This window comes from Myxozyma melibiosi (assembly GCF_037950935.1).
Source record: "Myxozyma melibiosi strain Phaff 52-87 chromosome Unknown BZA70scaffold_8, whole genome shotgun sequence".
Classification (NCBI taxonomy): domain Eukaryota; kingdom Fungi; phylum Ascomycota; class Lipomycetes; order Lipomycetales; family Lipomycetaceae; genus Myxozyma; species Myxozyma melibiosi.
In genome coordinates, this window is record NW_027042922.1 from 537321 (window position 1) to 554962 (window position 17642).

At 47.3% G+C, this 17642-nt stretch overlaps 8 protein-coding genes and 2 non-coding genes across 10 annotated transcripts; 5 read left to right on the plus strand and 5 right to left on the minus strand.

Annotated features, from left to right (window-relative positions):
• The first annotated feature begins 299 nt into the window (after nucleotides 1-299).
• Nucleotides 300-1198, plus strand: BZA70DRAFT_280849 (caffeine-induced death protein 2). The gene has a single exon (XM_064913038.1). It carries the CDS (start codon nucleotides 414-416, stop codon nucleotides 987-989), a length of 576 nt encoding a protein of 191 aa, XP_064767517.1. The 5' UTR covers nucleotides 300-413; the 3' UTR covers nucleotides 990-1198.
• Nucleotides 1199-2048: 850 nt separating this feature from the next.
• Nucleotides 2049-5686, plus strand: BZA70DRAFT_290447 (uncharacterized protein; the record flags this gene model as incomplete). The annotated part of the gene is made up of 5 exons (XM_064914209.1): nucleotides 2049-2427; nucleotides 2494-3343; nucleotides 3409-5024; nucleotides 5083-5189; nucleotides 5252-5686. The coding sequence occupies 5 exons, from the start codon at nucleotides 2049-2051 to the stop codon at nucleotides 5684-5686; spliced, it is 3387 nt and encodes a 1128-aa protein (XP_064767518.1).
• A 523-nt stretch (nucleotides 5687-6209) lies between these two features.
• Nucleotides 6210-7481, plus strand: BZA70DRAFT_193857 (uncharacterized protein). The gene has a single exon (XM_064910061.1). It carries the CDS (start codon nucleotides 6320-6322, stop codon nucleotides 7382-7384), a length of 1065 nt encoding a protein of 354 aa, XP_064767519.1. The 5' UTR covers nucleotides 6210-6319; the 3' UTR covers nucleotides 7385-7481.
• A 171-nt stretch (nucleotides 7482-7652) lies between these two features.
• Nucleotides 7653-8758, plus strand: BZA70DRAFT_290449 (uncharacterized protein; the record flags this gene model as incomplete). Its single annotated transcript, XM_064914210.1, has 2 exons — nucleotides 7653-8650; nucleotides 8713-8758. The coding sequence occupies 2 exons, from the start codon at nucleotides 7653-7655 to the stop codon at nucleotides 8756-8758; spliced, it is 1044 nt and encodes a 347-aa protein (XP_064767520.1).
• On the minus strand, nucleotides 8629-10679 carry BZA70DRAFT_280857 (Formamidopyrimidine-DNA glycosylase N-terminal domain-containing protein). The gene is made up of 5 exons (XM_064913039.1): nucleotides 10532-10679; nucleotides 9763-10466; nucleotides 9665-9694; nucleotides 9509-9603; nucleotides 8629-9450 (listed from the first exon to the last, which is right to left on the minus strand). The coding sequence occupies exons 1-5, from the start codon at nucleotides 10547-10549 to the stop codon at nucleotides 9077-9079; spliced, it is 1221 nt and encodes a 406-aa protein (XP_064767521.1). The 5' UTR covers nucleotides 10550-10679; the 3' UTR covers nucleotides 8629-9076.
• Nucleotides 10680-12169, minus strand: BZA70DRAFT_280859 (Alpha/Beta hydrolase protein). The gene is made up of 2 exons (XM_064913040.1): nucleotides 11154-12169; nucleotides 10680-11086 (listed from the first exon to the last, which is right to left on the minus strand). Exons 1-2 carry the CDS (start codon nucleotides 11784-11786, stop codon nucleotides 10889-10891), a joined length of 831 nt encoding a protein of 276 aa, XP_064767522.1. The 5' UTR covers nucleotides 11787-12169; the 3' UTR covers nucleotides 10680-10888.
• BZA70DRAFT_t57 lies at nucleotides 12110-12194 on the minus strand. Its single transcript has one exon. It is a non-coding gene; the product is annotated as a tRNA-Gln (tRNA).
• Nucleotides 12195-12724: 530 nt separating this feature from the next.
• On the plus strand, nucleotides 12725-12796 carry BZA70DRAFT_t55. The gene has a single exon. It is a non-coding gene; the product is annotated as a tRNA-Cys (tRNA).
• A 412-nt stretch (nucleotides 12797-13208) lies between these two features.
• On the minus strand, nucleotides 13209-16388 carry BZA70DRAFT_223252 (RIC1-domain-containing protein; the record flags this gene model as incomplete). Its single annotated transcript, XM_064910194.1, has 6 exons — nucleotides 13209-14414; nucleotides 14482-14835; nucleotides 14913-15401; nucleotides 15529-15766; nucleotides 15840-16132; nucleotides 16197-16388. Coding segments are annotated over 6 exons (2772 nt in total), but the record flags the coding sequence as incomplete, so codon positions are not given.
• Nucleotides 16389-16818: 430 nt separating this feature from the next.
• BZA70DRAFT_290453 (Prefoldin subunit-domain-containing protein) lies at nucleotides 16819-17476 on the minus strand (the record flags this gene model as incomplete). The annotated part of the gene is made up of 4 exons (XM_064914211.1): nucleotides 16819-16940; nucleotides 17025-17095; nucleotides 17157-17347; nucleotides 17462-17476. The coding sequence occupies 4 exons, from the start codon at nucleotides 17474-17476 to the stop codon at nucleotides 16819-16821; spliced, it is 399 nt and encodes a 132-aa protein (XP_064767524.1).
• Nucleotides 17477-17642: the final 166 nt, after the last annotated feature.

The following is a 17642-nucleotide window of genomic DNA, read 5'->3' on the forward strand; positions in this document are numbered from 1 at the left end:
ACTCCTTGCTCCTTTGTCCGTAGATTCATGGTGCGTGGTGGTTGTAGACAAGGAGTGTTGCAACGGGATGTATGGTTCGCGATGGTCATAACGAGCGTGAGCGTCGTTGTTGCTGTTGCCAGACCTCGGTTCCTTGTTTGTGCCTTATTAGAGTCTTTGTGATCACTTTGGTACCTTCCATCCTTATTTTCAGGCAATAAGGATACAGTTTGCGAACAGTTTGTATCAAAGAGAGAAGATAATTCGATAACTTAGACACTGCCATCTATTATATAATATCTTACTAATCACATCGACGTCCCGAGAAGCGCCTCGGAGACTGTTCTAGTGTTCGCGACGATATCCCAGGTAATTGATTCCACCAGTACCGGTACTCGGAGAGCAATTCTATTCTACACAAAGACTGGACCGACATGTCTCGATCCGAAAAGCCAACGTTATCCCCCGAAGGCTGTTACTCAGCGCAGTCGATCCGGCGCTTCCTTCTGCTATCGAGATCATTAACAGACGACTCGGTATCCGCCGATCTGAACTCCCTTCCGGTGCAGCAAAGCTCGACAGAACTCGGCAGCGGGAAACTATGGCGGAAGCCGGAACGAGAGCGAGCTGGTGCGCCGCGGAGACTGTGCAAGGACTACGTCTCGACTTCCGTCTTTGAGAGCTGGAAAGCCCGCGACGACGTGTTGGAATACTGCACTTCTGTGGCTGAATCTCGGAAAAGCGAGGTCGTGGCTGCGTTTGCACAACGAGAGAAGGTCGATCCGAGGATAGATCCGTATGCGGCCAGAGATATTCCCGAGGTGACGAAGGAGGATCAGATGCTGTCGTGGATCCAGAACGAGCGAGAGATCGAGGACATTGTGCGGAACCGCACATGGTCGGTTATCGAGGGCAAGTGCTCTGACTTTAGTGCGCCAACCGGAGCTACTGATAGCTATGCTACGAGTGGATGGAAGACTGTATATTCGGAATGGAAGAGCGCAAAGTGAGGCGTGGCGGTCAGCGTCCAGAGAAACGGCTGTACTGGATTGTTCGGGTTTTCCCTGATATAGTCAGTAGGTATGGTTTATTTGGGTGCTTGCTACATAGTATGCGCTGTATATAATCGAAAGTCTTGCCGGACGTTATAAATGGCGTTGTATATATGAACAGATTCGATGTAGCAGGAGCGATGCTAGTAATATATTCTCAGACTCATTCTAAACTATTTTACATGCTCAAGATGAGCGTATGACTGGACGGTTAGTATCACTCTTCGTTAATAACATCATTGTAGGTACTAGAGAGAAAATGATCATCTGATGGTATTATCAATACGCTTGAGCTCCAGATAGCTGATGATCGTCAGCATTTTGCTTCTGGTTGCGCAGCCACAGCAACATCATGAACCAAAACAAATCAAACAAATCAACAAATCAACAAAATCACCAAGAGATCAACGACCGAACGAATAAACACCAGAAGGCTCGATTGTATTCTGCCAGGCGCAGTCGTTGATCCTATCTTCTGGTTAACAGCTATATTTGTGAGCCGTGTGACTTTTAACTTGTGACTCAAGTGTTATCGTCATCTCGACAAAGAGACAGTAGCTACTGAGCACCGCCGATATATCTGTCCTTCTCAGGTTGTTGGAGAGCTCACATTCTGTGCATACAGGTACGAATCAATCCAGCCTGGTTTCCAGCTGATGATTAGCACACAGATTTGTGCTAAATAGATTCTGCAGGACTCTTCTCCAAAAGCTACGAGGGGTGCTACTGGTGGGCGCTCATCCCTGATACTCACCTTCCTCTCCGGAAAAAAGCACAGTCCATTTCGATACCAGGACGGCAGGTTTTGAGATTAATAACGACCGATTCAATTTATGGGTGTTTTTATGTATTAGGTCCTTATAACTTTTTTTTGTTTGTTTGCCATTTTTGGCGGATTGTTCAGAACTGCCCTGGTCTTTGTTTCCTCGCCGACCTACCCCGTCACCTTCTACACCGGCGAGCTTCCATCTTCGATTATAGACACGACAGAATCGATATCTACTGTGAGGAAACACAATGCAGCATCTTGCATTTTTACCGGTCCACGCCTCTGAGGTGCCAAAGGAGGTCAAGAGCCCAAGGACTCCTCTCAACCCTCTACTCGCAGCGCTCTTCCACCCTCCCCAGCTTTCACCACGATCCCGCGATCTCGCCAATGCGCTCAAGTCACCCAGGAACTACGTTATCCTTGTTCCGACCACGACATCGCTGCTGTACACTGTCGACCAGGAGACAAACACGCCGTTCGCCGAGTTGTGCAATCAGGAAGATTTCTTGGCTTCTCATATCGTGAAGATTGGCGTCTCTGCAAAAGCGATCGGTCGCGCTCGTGTGTTTTGGACGTTGAATGGCCGCAGTATAGTCATCAAGGATGACTTCATATACACAAATAAAGGTGAGCTCCGTCCTCTTATCTTCTACAGTATTGAAAGACTGCAGCTGACATCTCTTTTCTCTGTAGGGTTCAAAACCGTCGCGCAGGCTAGACTTCTGACTGATCGCGTATACACTACAACTTCTGAATCATTACCGTACGATTCACAGTACTTGATTTATTACATCACCAAACCATTAATCGGCAATGCATCGCCTCTTTATGACTTCAAAGCCCTAGCCGCCCCCGTACCCTCCGCCGCAACAAAACCGGCCAATTCAGCAAAGAAAATCACCACCTTTGGCCAGCTACTATCGCATTTCCCGTTAATAGCACGGCAGATCCAGGAGCCGCTCAATACCATCTTTGAGAACTTTGACTGCTCCGAAGCTACCGAGCCTGACCTGGTGACGATGATTGAGGACGTGATGGAGCGAGGAATCGCGCTGTTCCAGAGTATAGACCACTCGGTCGTCAACGCCATGGCTAGCTCGACCGGACTTACAGGCCCTGAGATTGAAAAAATGCTCGAAAACTATGTCGGAAAACATCTTCACGCAAAGATCTGGCCGCGGTTGACGGTTCTGCGCGCGCTCAAAGACTCAATCATCAGAGCCGCTGTCAAAAACATGAAAAACATCAGTCTTGGCCAATTAGGTGTGCAACCGTTCTGGGTAGACGGCGGTGACAGTATAGAAAGGATGGTCATGAGCGCAGTCGTTGATCTGGAAAACATTAGCAAGGGAGAGAATGCGGCGAGCCAGGTTGATGAGCTCGTCAAGATATTACGAAACCTTGGCGTTGTTCCTCCGTCTCAGCCGGATGTGCCGACAAGCAACGGTGATAATTCCTCGAGCTCAAAGGAGAGTAAAGAGAAGTTGGCGGTCCAGTCGAACGTTAGCGCGGACGTCCTTGTCAGTCTGATGATTGTTGTCGTGTAAGTGATTACTTTGGCTACTTTACTGTTGACCGTGCTCTAGCTGATATTGATATTCTCTACAGGACATGGTCGAAATTGGACCACCTTGACTCGCTCTTATTCTACATGCGCAATTTCTCCTTTCTAGACGTCGACACCGGTGAAGTTGGCTACGCTCTTTCGACCTTCGAGGCTGTGATCTTCCATATCATGAACAACAGCTCCAAGCTAGCCATTGTATCCAGCGCCAACGCCGTCTTTTGGAAAAACATCCGCAGCGGTAAGACTATCAAACCAGCGTTTGAGACTCCAGGCGAGTATTTTGATGCCGGAGGAATCGACGTGTCTGAAATCGAATCTTTGGAGCAAGTCTATCGGAGTCGGAATAGCTCGGGCGAAAGCGCAATCATGATGGCCGTGCAGGCGTCGCCCGTAAATCTTGAGAATCTGGAGTATCTGCTTTCAAAACGAGAGATTTTTCCGATCGAGGCGATTCTGAGAGACCAAAACCAGTTTCAGACCACTCTATTTTCTGCCGCAGTCCAAAGCGGAAACAAAGGTGTCATTGACGCGATTTGGAAGGTTCTAGCTGATAACTACAGCACGGAGGAGATCAAGCGATATCTGGCACGGAAGGATGAATGGCAGCGGAGTGCAGGACATTATCTTTTCAACTTCCCGGAGCTGATCAGTTCAATTGGCGGCCTTATTTCATGGACCGGCAAAGACCAAAATGGCCAGACGCCGCTCTTTGCTCTGTGCCGGTCGTATGATCATGCTGAGTACACGGCATTGGTGAGGATGGGCATCGACGCTGCGACAAAGTATCAGCCGGGTTCCGGAGGACTGAGATTTCTGGACCATGTGGATAACAAGGGCAACACGCTGCTGCATATCATGAAAGATATACCCTCGCTCGAGTACCTTCTTGATATCTGCGATATCGATGTCAACCGGGTGAACGACAAGGGGCTTACACCTTTGATGGTGAATAGCAAATTCTCGCGCATCGCAGCTATCGAGACTCTCACCAAGCGCGAAGAGGTCGACATCTCTCGACGAAACTTCCGCGGTCTGAACGCGGCTGAGCTCGCAAAGGATGAAACTACTCGATCGAGGATCGAGGACATTACTCTTTTCAGCAAATGTCCTTTACCGAATGGCAGAATTACGTCTGTTCTGCGGGGTTTCTTTGCCGACGACAATGTGCATTTCATTGTAAAGTCTGGGATTCCACCAGGGGTCTCCACTATCACTTCTGTGAAGCGGACGTTTGCCGACTTTACGTTTATGGCGAGGTGGATGGCATACGAGCTTCCTGCTTCTTGGATTCCAGTGCTGAATATTCCTCACAACCCGTTCGCGATCCCATCTCGGCCGTCGAGATCTGTCGTTAGAGAAGTCCAGTTCAAGCTAGATTACTTTTTGCGTACTTTGCTTCTGCATCCAACCTTCTCTACTCATGAGCTCTTGTGGGAGTTTTTCCTAGTCGCCGAGTTGACCAAAGATCTGAGCGAGAAGCGGAGCAAGCAGAAAGCGGAGAGCAGAAGAGATACGTTGGAAGATGAGTATCCTCCGGTCGAAAACACGGACGAGGTCGTCATATTCTTTAATCACGCACTGAAAGAAATGAGACGTCTTGACGAATCGTTTTTGAGAGTCGTGACTTGCGGAACTGCAATGTACCAGAAGCGTTTAGGTATGAGAATTTTGAGAGTTCAATTTGTGGCGAGAATATAAGCTAACGGGTTGTATAGATCTGGCTGAGGCTTATTCTGCGATAGAAGGATACTTCAAATCCTTGACGTTTCTTCCTATCTCGTTTGTGGACGCCTTGACGGAATTGACGGCTCTTTATCAAGTGGTGAGTAGCTCAACTAGTGTTTTCTAGAAGTGCCTGACTGAGATGCTAATTGTAAATAATAGAGCGATTCTCATCAGGAAGTGATGGTCCAGGAACTACACGGAGCATACTCAGCTGTCAAGTCTCTTGTCACTGCGCTCGCGCGTCCAAACTCGCTTGTGGAAGATCTCATGAACAAAACCAACCAGCTAAACAAGTACAAAACGTCGCTTCACCGCGCCTCTACAAGATTACCCCTTGGCTTACTCGACGACACGCGTTCTCGTTACGCTCAAGATGCGACGCATAATATTCAGGCTACCAAGGACGAGATCGCACTGCTTGGGTCGGAGATTCGATACTCGCAGACTATAATGGCGTCTGAATTGGGAGGCTTTAACGATATGCACGAGAAGGAAGGGCTTCGGATTATCGGCGAGTACGTGAGGGAGAAGCTAAAGTGGGAAAAGGTGCGACTGAAGGGCATGAAGAGTGTTTTGGAAAAGATCAAGGCATAGAGGAGCCATATTTACTGCGATTCGGCTCGAAACCCGAGACAATGCTTGTACATAATTAGTGTTTTGAAGTGTGCATTCATCTCTGAGTTACGTTATTGTGCTGGATGCACCCTAATTCTCTCACGTTGAGTTGGTCGAGATACTTCTTCTGTTTTCTCCTTTTTTGTGTCTACTCTTGCTGCAGTGTATTCTCATGTATTTTGTCTGCATTTACTAGGTTTCGTTTGTTTACAGAAAGAAATTGTTTCAATGCCTATGATTACTACATAATTCGTAGATACATGCGAGCGAGGAATATCGAAATCGTCTCCGATAGCGGGCGGGCCAGTTGTTCTCGAGGTGTTTCCGGTGAACATATTTCCGACTCATAGCTACAAACAGTAAATAGTGAGCCTCCGTGGCAATTACATAGGCCATGATTTCAGATAACAGTAGCAGTAGAGCTCCTGATAGAGAAATAGGCACAATAGTCTGAACGCTTATCGGCTGATCCGTTACTGGGAGGTCTGGTAGTCTGCGGCTTCTCGGAGTCGTTTTCCGGATAACGGAAAACAGTCCGCCAACTCCAACCTCTCTCGATCTCCATCTGCACCGCCTTCAGATCCGCAACCTCAATTGCATCGCAGAATCACTATGGCAGGCTCACCTTTTGTTACCAAGGACAACTATGTCCCCGTCAAAGCACCCAAAACATTCGCCGACTTCCCGTCCTTCGATGGGTTGCCAGACAGACGCCGTTTCTGGGTCTGGGGCCCTCCCGGGTCTGAGGAAGAGGCTCTTGGAATGCTCAACATGCTCACACCAGAACTAGTAGCTTCTGCTGCTGCTAAGGAGATCAAATACGGAGAGCGTGTTGGTCTTGGATGGACATTCGACAAGCTCGATTTCCCGCCCTTCAAGCGTGCAAATTTCAAGCACGACATCAAATGGGTGTCCTTCCCGTTCGCGTTCGATGACGAGTACCACATGAACCCCCAACAGTCGTCTCAATGGGATGGATTCCGTCACCACTCTCAGTTCGTTGACCCAAATGTCACTTCGCGCGAAGAACTAGCAGGCGTCAGTGATCCCGATGAGGCAAGTATCTGGTATGGCGGTACTTCTGCGCATGAGGTGCTTGACCGCTCAAACGACCGTATCAGTATTCACCATTGGGCAAAGAAGGGAATCGCTGGCCGTGGTGTCTTACTGGATTACGCTTCTTGGGCCGATGAACAAGGCATTAAGTACTCCACCTTTGATAAGCATGCAATCCCCCTGTCGGATTTGCTCAAGGTTGCCGAGCGCTACAATGTCACTTTCGAGCCCGGCGATATTCTCTGTGTTCGGATAGGCGTCACGAGAGAATGGCTTACAAAAGACGACGAATGGAAGGCCCAGTACCAGAAGACTGTCCCGCCGGATCACGCTGGTATCGAACAGTCTGAAGAGCTACTACGATTTATCTGGGATAATCACTTCACCGCCCTGATCGGAGACGCAATTGCTTGGGAGCTCTATCCTAACCCCAACCAGAGCCTGTCAGTTCACCAGACTGTCCTTGCCGGATGGGGTGTTCCGCTTGGCGAGCTTTTCGATCTGGAGGCGCTGGCAGCGCTTTGCAAGGAGAAGAACAAATACTCGTTCTTCTTCACTAGCATGCCGTTTAACGCGGTGGGTGGAGTGTCCTCCGCTCCCAATGCCATGGCCATTTTGTAAATTACTATATTGCAGTCGTTTTGGCAATACCAAAAGAAACCTATTATTGATCGTTGAAGAATCAGATCTGTGCAGCATTTCTGTAGAGTTGTCATCGTGTCCAAGTCTCGGACCACGGTACGACAGCATCCGTTGCTGACAGTTTCATCCACGCGCTTCCAAGCCGGAGCCTTCAAAATTTCCACGTTCCTCATAACTTTTTCTTATTTCCAGCCAACTCCTACTCTTCATCTAAACTCTCTATAACATCACCACCACATCAATCACTATGCCATCCTCTAAAGAAGATTTGGCGTTGGGAATTGTCGATTTCCTGAAAACCTCGATGGCCGACGGCACCATCGCCGAGGAAGACCGGGATTCGGTTGAAGTCGCTGTCGAGTGCTTGTCTGAGATTTTCAAGGTTGATCTGTCGCGCAAGCAGGAGGTTTTCCCTAAACAGACCCTGTTATCGATCTTCCAGGCTTACGAGAAAGTCCGCGATGCGCAGGCTGCGCGTGCTGCCTCGTCGACTCCGGCTGCCACATCGACACCCGCGCCCGCCGCCGCCACCCCTTCTACTCCTACAGTGTCTGACGAAGACAAGGCCAAAGCCGAGGCTCTCAAGGCCGAGGGAAACAAATTTGTTGCCTCAAGAGATTATGAGAAGGCGATTGACGCATACACAAAAGCGATCGAGCTTGATGGAACCAACAAGATTTACTACTCCAACCGTGCTGCTGCCTACTCGGCCTCGAAGGCTCACGACTTGGCAATCAAGGACGCCGAGAAAGCCCTTGAGATTGACCCGAAATACGCGAAGGCCTACTCTCGTCTCGGACTAGCAAAGTACGCCAGTGGTGATCCTCAGGGCGCTATGGAGGCTTACAAGGCCGGTATGGACGCCGAAGGAAACGGTGGATCCGACGCTATGCGTAAGGGATACGAAACCGCAAAGGCTCGTGTCGAGGAGGATCTCTACTCTGCTGTTCCAGAAGATTCCGGTGTCACCGAGCGGGGAACAGGAGGTGCTGCTGGCGCAGCGGGCGGGATGCCTGACCTTTCCTCACTCGCGGGAATGTTCGGAGGTGGCGGTGGCATGCCTGATCTCTCTTCTTTGATGAGCGATCCTAGAATCTCGCAGATGGCTCAACAATTCATGTCGAACCCCGGTGCTCTTGAGGGTCTGATGAGCAACCCTTCTGTCCGAAGCATGGCTGACCGCGTCAGAGGTGGAAACATGCCTAGCATGCAGGAGATGATGAACGATCCTAACATTGCCAACTTGTAAGACCCTTCTTCTTTCTTTAGATTTGTCGATAAGCTTGATTGCTAACTATTATCTGCAGGGCACGGAATTTCATGGGAGGCTCAGGCGATAACGCCGAGCAATAAGCGAACGATGATGTGAGGCAAATGAGGTCTCTATTTTATGAGAACTCACACCATCTATATTGTTGTATACGAGCTTAATGTCAATTCTAATTATTCCCATGGCTCCTCGGGCGACGGCACAGTGACAGAAAACAACGACTGCATCAAAATATCTAGAATCTCATTCGCCGGTGATGATCAACTTGCTAATCCTGCAATTCTGAATAATTGCTGGTTTCGGCCAGCGATGTGTTGAACAAAATTTCACAATTCACATCTATATCTGAGGCAAACCAAATGAAATTCTAGATACTCTGTTGCTTGTAGTCAATAGTCTGGTTATGTTTTACGTGCTTTCCTCGTACGCGTCGACCTCACAGGTCGGGCAGTCTCGATCTCTGAATTGATCTCCTCCGTCGTCTCGATCTTCTTCTTAGACGTACCCCTTCTCTTTGTAGTCTTCTCTGTCACTTCCGAAGACGCAGTCACTGTGCGCTTCTTGGTCTCAACCTTGACATCAACCTCCGTAGTTTCCTCGCTGATCTCACTTTCAGGAGATGTCAGCATCTGCAGTTCGGGCACAAAACAGCTAGTTCGTCCCCCAACAGTGACAAAGTCTACTGTGTACCCATCCGCAGTCTTTGGACGTTCGCCTTTCTTTGATCTTTTACTCCAGCGATGTTTCATGAGCCATGATTTCGGGAATGCGTTGACTGGACAGAAGTTAGTACTGTGGATACCACGAAGGAATATAAGCGTGGATCGCCTTACTTTGATGAGTCACGGTGTATTCTGATATCTCACATAGCTTCTCATATAAGAGCTTCTGAGTAGATGGGGGAATCGTGTTTGAGTACTGCTCAGGACTAAAGCATGTCGTGTCAGTCAAGATTATAGCTTTGGAAAACTAGACCTCTTAGCACTTACTGTACTCTAGACTGAAACAAAATCTCGTCGCTATGCGAGCTTTCAATGTCAGCATGCGAAAACGAACAGTGCGTCATTCCAAATCTAGATATACGTACGCCATCCAATTTCCAATTCCCGCGCAGACTGCTTGATCCAACAGCAAGCTCTTCACGGGGACCTTTCGTTTGCTGACAATCTGCGTAAACTCCTCTTCACTCAATCTCGAGTCTCGTTTAGAGAAATCCTTGCCAGAGCGACAAAGTGGCTCGATTTTCTTGAGCGCTTCCTCGGCGGCGCTCATGATGTCGCCCTCATCTGACGATTTCATATCCGAATCGATCTCAAGAAAGCGTACACGTGCTAATCTTCTAGGATCAGTGAAGCTAAACTCGAGGCCATCTTCCGCAGTGAGCAAGAACTTTGAGAATCTTGGAGGCCAGCCTTCTTTCTTCTTTTTCTCATCATAGCCTTCAGGCTTTTCCCCATCTTTTGACGCCTCCATTGGGAAGAAATTGGAGTTGACATCTCTAATGTGAACCCAGCCTGTCATTCCTAAATGTAGCAGCATAACTTCTATTGCAGATCCCATTTTTTTAGCAGTCGCTCTCTTACTCCCCGCCTGACTGTCATTCAGTACGATCCAGAAATACTTTCCGTGTCGGCCAACATCAACGATCTTCTTGGTAGCATATCTTTTCTCGATCTGGGATCGAATTTCGGGCGTCTGCGAGGGGAAAACAATCGTGTCGGTTTCCAGTTGAAGTTTGGAGATGCGCTTGCCTGCTAAATGCTTCGACAGTAGCTTTGCCGCGTGTGCGACCTACATTCTCTGGTTAATCCTGGATATTACAGAGAGATATCACTGCTCAAACAGTCAAAACATACTTCTCCGAGCTCAGGCATGTCCTTGAATCCTTTTTTACGTAGATCAAACTACGAAGGCAGTACGCACAACATTTTACATGTCTCCCAAGCTCCGCGGCGATAATTAGCGCGATATTCTACGCGTGTCAATCGCGATCTACTTCTCAACGCACGTGATCTGAATGGGGAATTGCAGATCGACGTGTTTAAAAATGATACCAAGGTTTTGTCTACGTAGAAAAATACCAGATTATTTGGCGTGAATGCGATATTCGTGGAAAGCATGCTGTGAACTTCTTGGGTTCACAGTAGACAAGATACAGTAGGTGACGCACTCTTCGCAACTCCCACTTTCGTAGCTGACTCGTGTTTACAGAATCAATGCGCGTTCTCAACGACACTATAGACCTCCTTGACCACTTCGTATAGCGCGTCAGATGTAACTGTACCGTTATGTGACCCTCCATCAACAATCTTTAGCTCGTTGGACCATTGTGCCGGGTCCAAGGCCTGCTTCATAGTCATGGTTTGCCGTGTACTTAATAATTCATCCTGGGACGATTGAACGAGAATGATCTGGCAAGGCATTAGTAAGTAGCAGCAATTGAATCAGCAAAAAAAACATAGACGCAGCAGTCCTTACCTTGGAGTTTGATCCCTCCTTAAGCTGAGGCCAGTTGAAAGAAGACGGCGAGGCATCGCTCCATTCTAACTCATCGTCGCCAAACGCCATGGCCACGAAACTTCTGTAATCCGGATATTCCTCAACCAACCCTTTCAAATCGTATATACCCTCTACCGCTACCACCGCCTTGATTTTGTCGCCCAAATAACCGTCTTCCAGTCTTTCGCTCCCCAGTTCTTTAGATGCCACCGTCAGAGCGGTAAGCTCGGCAAGAATCTGCAGTGCTATACATGCACCAGCAGAGTGGCCAACTAGCACTATACTTTCCATAGAGTATTTAGAATTCAAATACCTCAGTGCTTGCAACACATCATTCATATGTGTCGGATGCTGCACAGCGGGCGATAATCTATAATCAATAGACGCGCCGGACCAGCCGCCTGGGAGCGTGCGAGCGAGAAGTGGATAGCCCATTCGTTTGTCTTCGGTTGGATCTCGCCATGCGCCTCCGTGAATATATATGACCCATGGTCCTGGAGTAGAGGAACCTCGGGACTCGGCGCTTTCGAAAATCGTGATTGATTGCTGGGAGTGTTCTGGCTCGGCATCCGCAATATATGAAACCGAAACTGGATCAGGTCGAAGTGCCATTATTGAGCGCTACCCTTTTGACAGCTCAAGAAGAAATTCCGGTTCTCTAGGTCTGGCAGTGAGACCAATATTATTCCTTTTTCTTTTGTTGGCAAGCAGACACAAACTAGAGAAATGTAGTGAGGAAGAAATGAGATAATTTCAGTCAGCGGAAATACTCTGATCTGAGATCATACCCCACAATCATGAGCAGCAACTGATTTTTGCCAAAGCAATCTGCACGCAACCAGCGCCCCGGAAATCAAACGAACAAAGAGAAAACAGAAGGACAAAAAAAACAAGCTGAATTGTACATCAAAAAGACCAAAAAAAAATATTTTTAAAGGTCCTGCCCGGATTCGAACCGGGGTTAGCGGAAAACTCGAATAAATCAGAATCCGCTGTGATAACCAGCTACACTACAGAACCTTTTTGTTGACAAAAAACTTGACTGGTTCAATATAAGCCCAGCTTTTCACAGCTCTAACTCGCGCTTTGCTCTACGTTTAAAGCATATCACGTGAATTTCTTATTCCCTTCTGCAATGGGTGAGGTCATACTCGCCCTACATCCTAGTCTATTTCAGCCATCGTTGTGCACAGAAACGTTGCACCAGCTTTATGCCAATGATATATTGCATCGATCAAGAGCTGGATCATTAAACATGCTTTGGGGCACTATTGTGACCAGATTTTCGATGTCGAGCGCGTACTGAGTCTTTCATACTTCAGATCTGAACGCGACACGTGACCGCAACCGCGCTGCTGAAGTCGATTTTCTCGCTCGATACCTCCATAGGTGGCATGAAAATAGCTCTGAGAGTTCTTAATATAGTAGTCAATCATGCGACATCTGTTGGAATTATGAAAAACCGAGTATATTCCCCCAAACACAGGCTTTCCGCTGTGCAATTGTCACAAGCTTAAATTGGGAATGTTTTTAATATTTGTCTAAGTTGAGCTTCAATGGCACAATGGCAGCGCGTAGGATTGCAGATCCCGAGGTTCCTGGTTCGAATCCGGGTTGGAGCTCACCTTTTTTTTAATGGTTTTTTTTGCGCTATCTCCTCGATATTTTTTTACAAACGATGTTTATATGTCTTTGACGAAAGAAATGATGCGATATTGATAGTAGTATTGTACAGATACACCCTGCTTAGTGACTGAAATTCAGCAAATGATAGTGATGGGAAAGAAAATAAATAATATACAGCCACGCTACATTGAAAGCAAAAGAAATGAACGATTTACCAAACAAAACACATAATGCTGAACACTGGAGGAATAAAACTTGAAATCAAATTTACTCCCCGTCGTGCCCGTTTTCATTCTCAGTCACACCGTCGTTCTCCTGACCTTTGACATCTTGGGTCGAAGGATTGGCGTCATTGTCCTTTAAAGCAAGTGTGAAGCTCTTTTCGAACGGGGATACGTCTAGGCCTCCATTCTCGCCATTGCCGACTGCTAGATTTATAGACTTGAGCGCTTGCCGTAGAGTATTCCCAGAGTTGTCTAAAGCGGTTAAGAACCGTGCAAGTTCTTTGCACAAGTCCCAGTCCTCCTTTTCAACTGCAGCTGAGAATAATCTTATCATGTCTGAAGATGTGTCTTCGTGCTGCTCTAGGGAGTGCAGAATGAGAAGGTAACCGCCAGCAGTTTTCAGACGACCCAAAGACATGCATTGTTCAAACAGGTCTTTGGGGGATCCCACGATATCAAAGAGAGTGTTCCAAGACGCCATTTCTGTCTTTCTGGTGCAACCAACAAGAACATCGAGCATCTCGGGGAAGTTTCGTAAGAAATGAATGACTCTGGGCAAGAGGGCTTGATCTGGCGGTGGAGGATTATCGGCTTCTTCATCGAGAACGTCATGGAGCATCATTTCGAGAGCATGTCCAAAGTACTGAAGATGCTTGAATGATCTCGCAATCGTGAGAGCTTCTGACTCTTGCGAGTTCGCAAGATAGTATCTCAATATCTGGTGGATGAAAAGATGTGTTCTCGTAGTGTTGGCAGAGTATGTGAACGAGACGTTCCTTCGATGGATCAGATTTGTCTCGACTCCGATAATGATGCCTTTGTCCAACAAGAAGGAGAGAGGATAGAAGTCAACCTCAATTCTGATGGGATCAGGAATCGCATCACTCTTTGGGTTGCTAAACATCTCCTCCAGCCAGACAACAACATCCGTTCCATCAAAGGCCCAAATGCTGTTCTTCAGAAGGCCCTTGGTTGCGATCGTGTAGTACTCTATATTTTGCATCAAAACCTTCATGCCGTACTTCAAATCTCCTCCTTGCTGCATCGGGTGGAGAACCACCAGTTTTCCATCAATCAGAAAAACAATCGTCGCTTGCGAGATATCATTGACCGGGTTGCCGCTTCGGAGTTGATTGTCAGGCAGGATCCAGTTTATTGCTCGGACTCTTGCGGGAGCGTGCACGATTCCGGTAAATGACACCTGCCCGACTAGTTCAAGACGGAAGCTGAAAGCGTTGGAGTTGATGACAAATTGGTAAAGTGTGTTGGTATACGTGTAGACCAGCAAGGAGTCGCCAACGAGGGTCATCAGAATGATAGAAGAAGGGACAGCCTGGCTGTGGAGCACTAGCGCATCGTCTAATTCGTTTTCTCGGGAATAAGCTCGAATCTGTCAAAGAAATTTGTCAGTGTGATCCAATCATAGAGAAATTTACTAGCAATGTAGCTGTACTGACCTCGTGAGTACTATGTACTGTAGTAACACAGACGATCAGAACATTTTCAAACCAGAGCATTCCTCCGTGCGCTGTAAAATTGCTTTCCATTCGCTCATCCACGAAAAATTTCCACCGTCCAGAGTAAACGCTATAATGACCCAAGCCCTTCTTTCCTGCAATCGCAATGTATCTGCCGTCGCCGGATATGCATGCCTGCTGAATAGGCCAGTACTGAGAGAGATATGTATAGGGGATCGCAACTTCTTGCCACAGAATCGCTTCGTGAGATATTGTTGTAAGATCTGACTGGTCTTGACCTCTGTAAAGAACTAGTTTCTCGTTTGTGAATAAAAGTGTTCGCGTCAAATTGTCCTGTGATAAAAAATTCATAAGTTAGTTTCCCGTATTGCACTCTTATAAGGATTATTGACGATCAAATAGTGACATACCGAACTATAGTTGCTACAGAGACTCCAGCGAGCCATCTCAACTGTCCATAGTTCAGCGCTATTGTACGGAACTATTATTAGCTCTCCTCCGTTCGACGTCCATATCGCATCTTTGGCCCCAGACAGCCACGGTTCTTTCTGAAATTTGCCGTCTTCAGAAAGCATCGAATGTCCCTGGATCTTTCCGTTGACGGAAAATAGTGCCCACCCACGCTCGTATCCGGCAAAAAGAGAATAGCCATCGGGGGACCAGGTCAGTACTGTAACAGTCCCGAATGAGGGGAATGGAGACTTGAGTTCGCGAAGCAAGGGTATGTGACCAGAGTAGTCTTTGACGTTGTACAAGTAAATAGATCCACCGGTAGTTCCAACACCAATCAGACTAAATCGAGAATTTATGGCGATTTTCCGAACAAAACCGCGGTCATCAGCTGATTTCGGTCGCCCATTATGGTCGTGCGATGAGGATTGCGAAGTCGGATTTGTAAGCTTGAAGCCAGTAAATAGTTTCATTCTTGGCGGCTTCTCGCCGCTCGGAGAAGGCGGAGGTGTTGCGGCCTAAAACTAGTCAGCGCTTGACATAAAACAGAAAGCGATCAGAATCGAGGTAACGTACTGTCGGAGTCTTGACTACTGCCCACCCTTTGCCATTACTGCTGATCCAACCGAACAAACCCATTGCACGCTCATAGACAATGTTTGTAATTCGCTCCCTGTATTGAAACCATTCCATGTGCGAAAGTAACTCCGTTCGAGTTTGTGGACCGCCCTTGGCATCTGGAGTCCAGCGAATTAGTTGAGCTGCGGGAGGTGAGGTCGTGAGCACCAGAAGTTCATCTTCGAGAGCGATAGCACTATGAATGAGAATACAACATTAGAAAAACCAAAACCAGATGTTTGTCTTGTAGCAAATCTATCGCAACTTACCAGTCGATTCCAGCGTCAACCTTGATGACCATGCGAAATCTAATGTTTTCCTCGAGTGCACCATGATCTTCACCTGGACCGGGCAAGATATGAGGGAGCGAATTTGTGGTCTCAAAGTTAAGCTTCCCGACCCGATTATTGAGATTCTGGGTTATGTTGTAGGTGAGGAAGTAGCCTGACGATGTTTGGACCACAAATAACTGGCTATCGGGTCTGATTAGGATATCCACATTTTCGCCGTATGTTTGGATAGAAGACGGTGTGCGTAGGGCTATCGCAACAGGTACGAATGGCTATTTAGTAATTAGAAACGTTAGTCACGGTAATCGTAAGAAATAGATGAAGAACTAGACGCACTCTGTTTTGATAAACATATAGGACTGAGCGCGTAATTATACCAATAAGATGGCCATTACGAGCAAGCTTGATCGCCAAAATCGGACTCGAGCTGTTACTGTCGGTAGAAGGAACAGATAAAGAAGCCTCAGAAGTACCGGGAGAGAACTTTGAGGCATGTGGGAGAGGGGGTAAGGAGAAGACTCGAGGGGTCGAGACCGGCCAGTACATGGTTGATTATGTTCCGCCCAACCAAAGCACCAGTACGAGTGTAGAATAAATGCAGGGAAAAAAGGTGCGCTTAACAAAGCATACCAATAATAAATTCAGGAAAGCACCAGGGCACGGTGTTATAAGGGATAGCCGAAGGAGAACAAAGAACGGTAGTCGAAAGGGCGAAGGCGGGGTGGTGATGGTGGAGCGTTTAGCGAGCGCAGGAACGACTAAATTCGCCCAAGCTTCTCAGCTGAGCCCACTTTCTATCAGCTGGCTAGGCCGTTTTTATAACCGCACTCTACAGAACACGTCTAAAATTCTCAAGTTCAGGTCTATCTTTATATTCTAAAATACATCATATATATCACATTATAGCTAGTTAACAATTGAGGATTATGCACTATATACAAGAAGAGCTATTTTTACATCATCTTTCGAGATTTATGGCGTTGCCGAATTTTGCGTATAACGACGCCTTCAGATCATTCATTTCGTCTTTGATCGTGCCTACTTTCTCGTCTAATTCGGAGAGAGAAGCGCTCGCATTTTCTAAATCACCAAATGATATGTTAGTTTTGCAATTCTCACGTAAAAAATGCGTATTTGTCTTGAGTTGCGACAGACGGCACCCACCTGTGTCTTTCTCCAATCTCTCGACCACTTCAGATTGCTTGATCCAGTAGAATGTATCTCCGACCTTGTACCTGTTTTCAAACAGTCAGAAATTGTCTGTTTTGTTAAAGCGATTGATGCCTGGTCACGTACTGCACTAGCTCATCTTCGTCTATCAGTTCGATCTCGGTGCTGACGTCCTCGAGATACTCCATCTCATCCTTAGTCTTCTGGTACTCCTCCTCAAGATTTGTCAAACGAGTATTCAATTTCGAGAATGTGTTTATCCGGGTCTGATCTTCCCACGAGACCTGGACATCGGGCGTCTCCTGCCCCTCTGGAAGCTATATTACATAGAACAATCGTCAGTAATGGATGTTCTCAGCCTCGGGCGTGCAAACATTCGCGCATTATGCACAACTCCTTAATACGTCTATCACTCTTGTATATCAACATACCATTTGCAAACTCATTATTAGGTATTATAGAACGAACGATCTGCCAAATCCACAACAGCTTTGTCGACCTGTCTTCTCTCGCTCGCCCTGACCTACATACGCCGGGCAACGAGACCTAACCCTCGCCAGGACCAAAATGAAAGTCTATTTCCGAGCGCGGCCGATCGAGCGTGAGATTTGA

What these genes read in the sequence shown, in the direction of transcription:
- BZA70DRAFT_280849 (XM_064913038.1), top strand. Translation starts at nt 414, where the DNA reads ATGTCTCGATCCGAAAAGCCAACGTTATCCCCCGAAGGCTGTTACTCA.
- BZA70DRAFT_193857 (XM_064910061.1), top strand. Translation starts at nt 6,320, where the DNA reads ATGGCAGGCTCACCTTTTGTTACCAAGGACAACTATGTCCCCGTCAAA.
- BZA70DRAFT_280857 (XM_064913039.1), bottom strand. An exon ending in GGAATTGGAAATTGGATGGC is followed by an intron (nt 9,695 to 9,762) that starts GTACGTATATCT and finishes AAGCTCGCATAG; the next exon opens with CGACGAGATTTTGTTTCAGT. An exon ending in TTGTTTCAGTCTAGAGTACA is followed by an intron (nt 9,604 to 9,664) that starts GTAAGTGCTAAG and finishes GACATGCTTTAG; the next exon opens with TCCTGAGCAGTACTCAAACA.
- BZA70DRAFT_280859 (XM_064913040.1), bottom strand. Translation starts at nt 11,786, where the DNA reads ATGGCACTTCGACCTGATCCAGTTTCGGTTTCATATATTGCGGATGCC. An exon ending in AGGAGGGATCAAACTCCAAG is followed by an intron (nt 11,087 to 11,153) that starts GTAAGGACTGCT and finishes ATGCCTTGCCAG; the next exon opens with ATCATTCTCGTTCAATCGTC.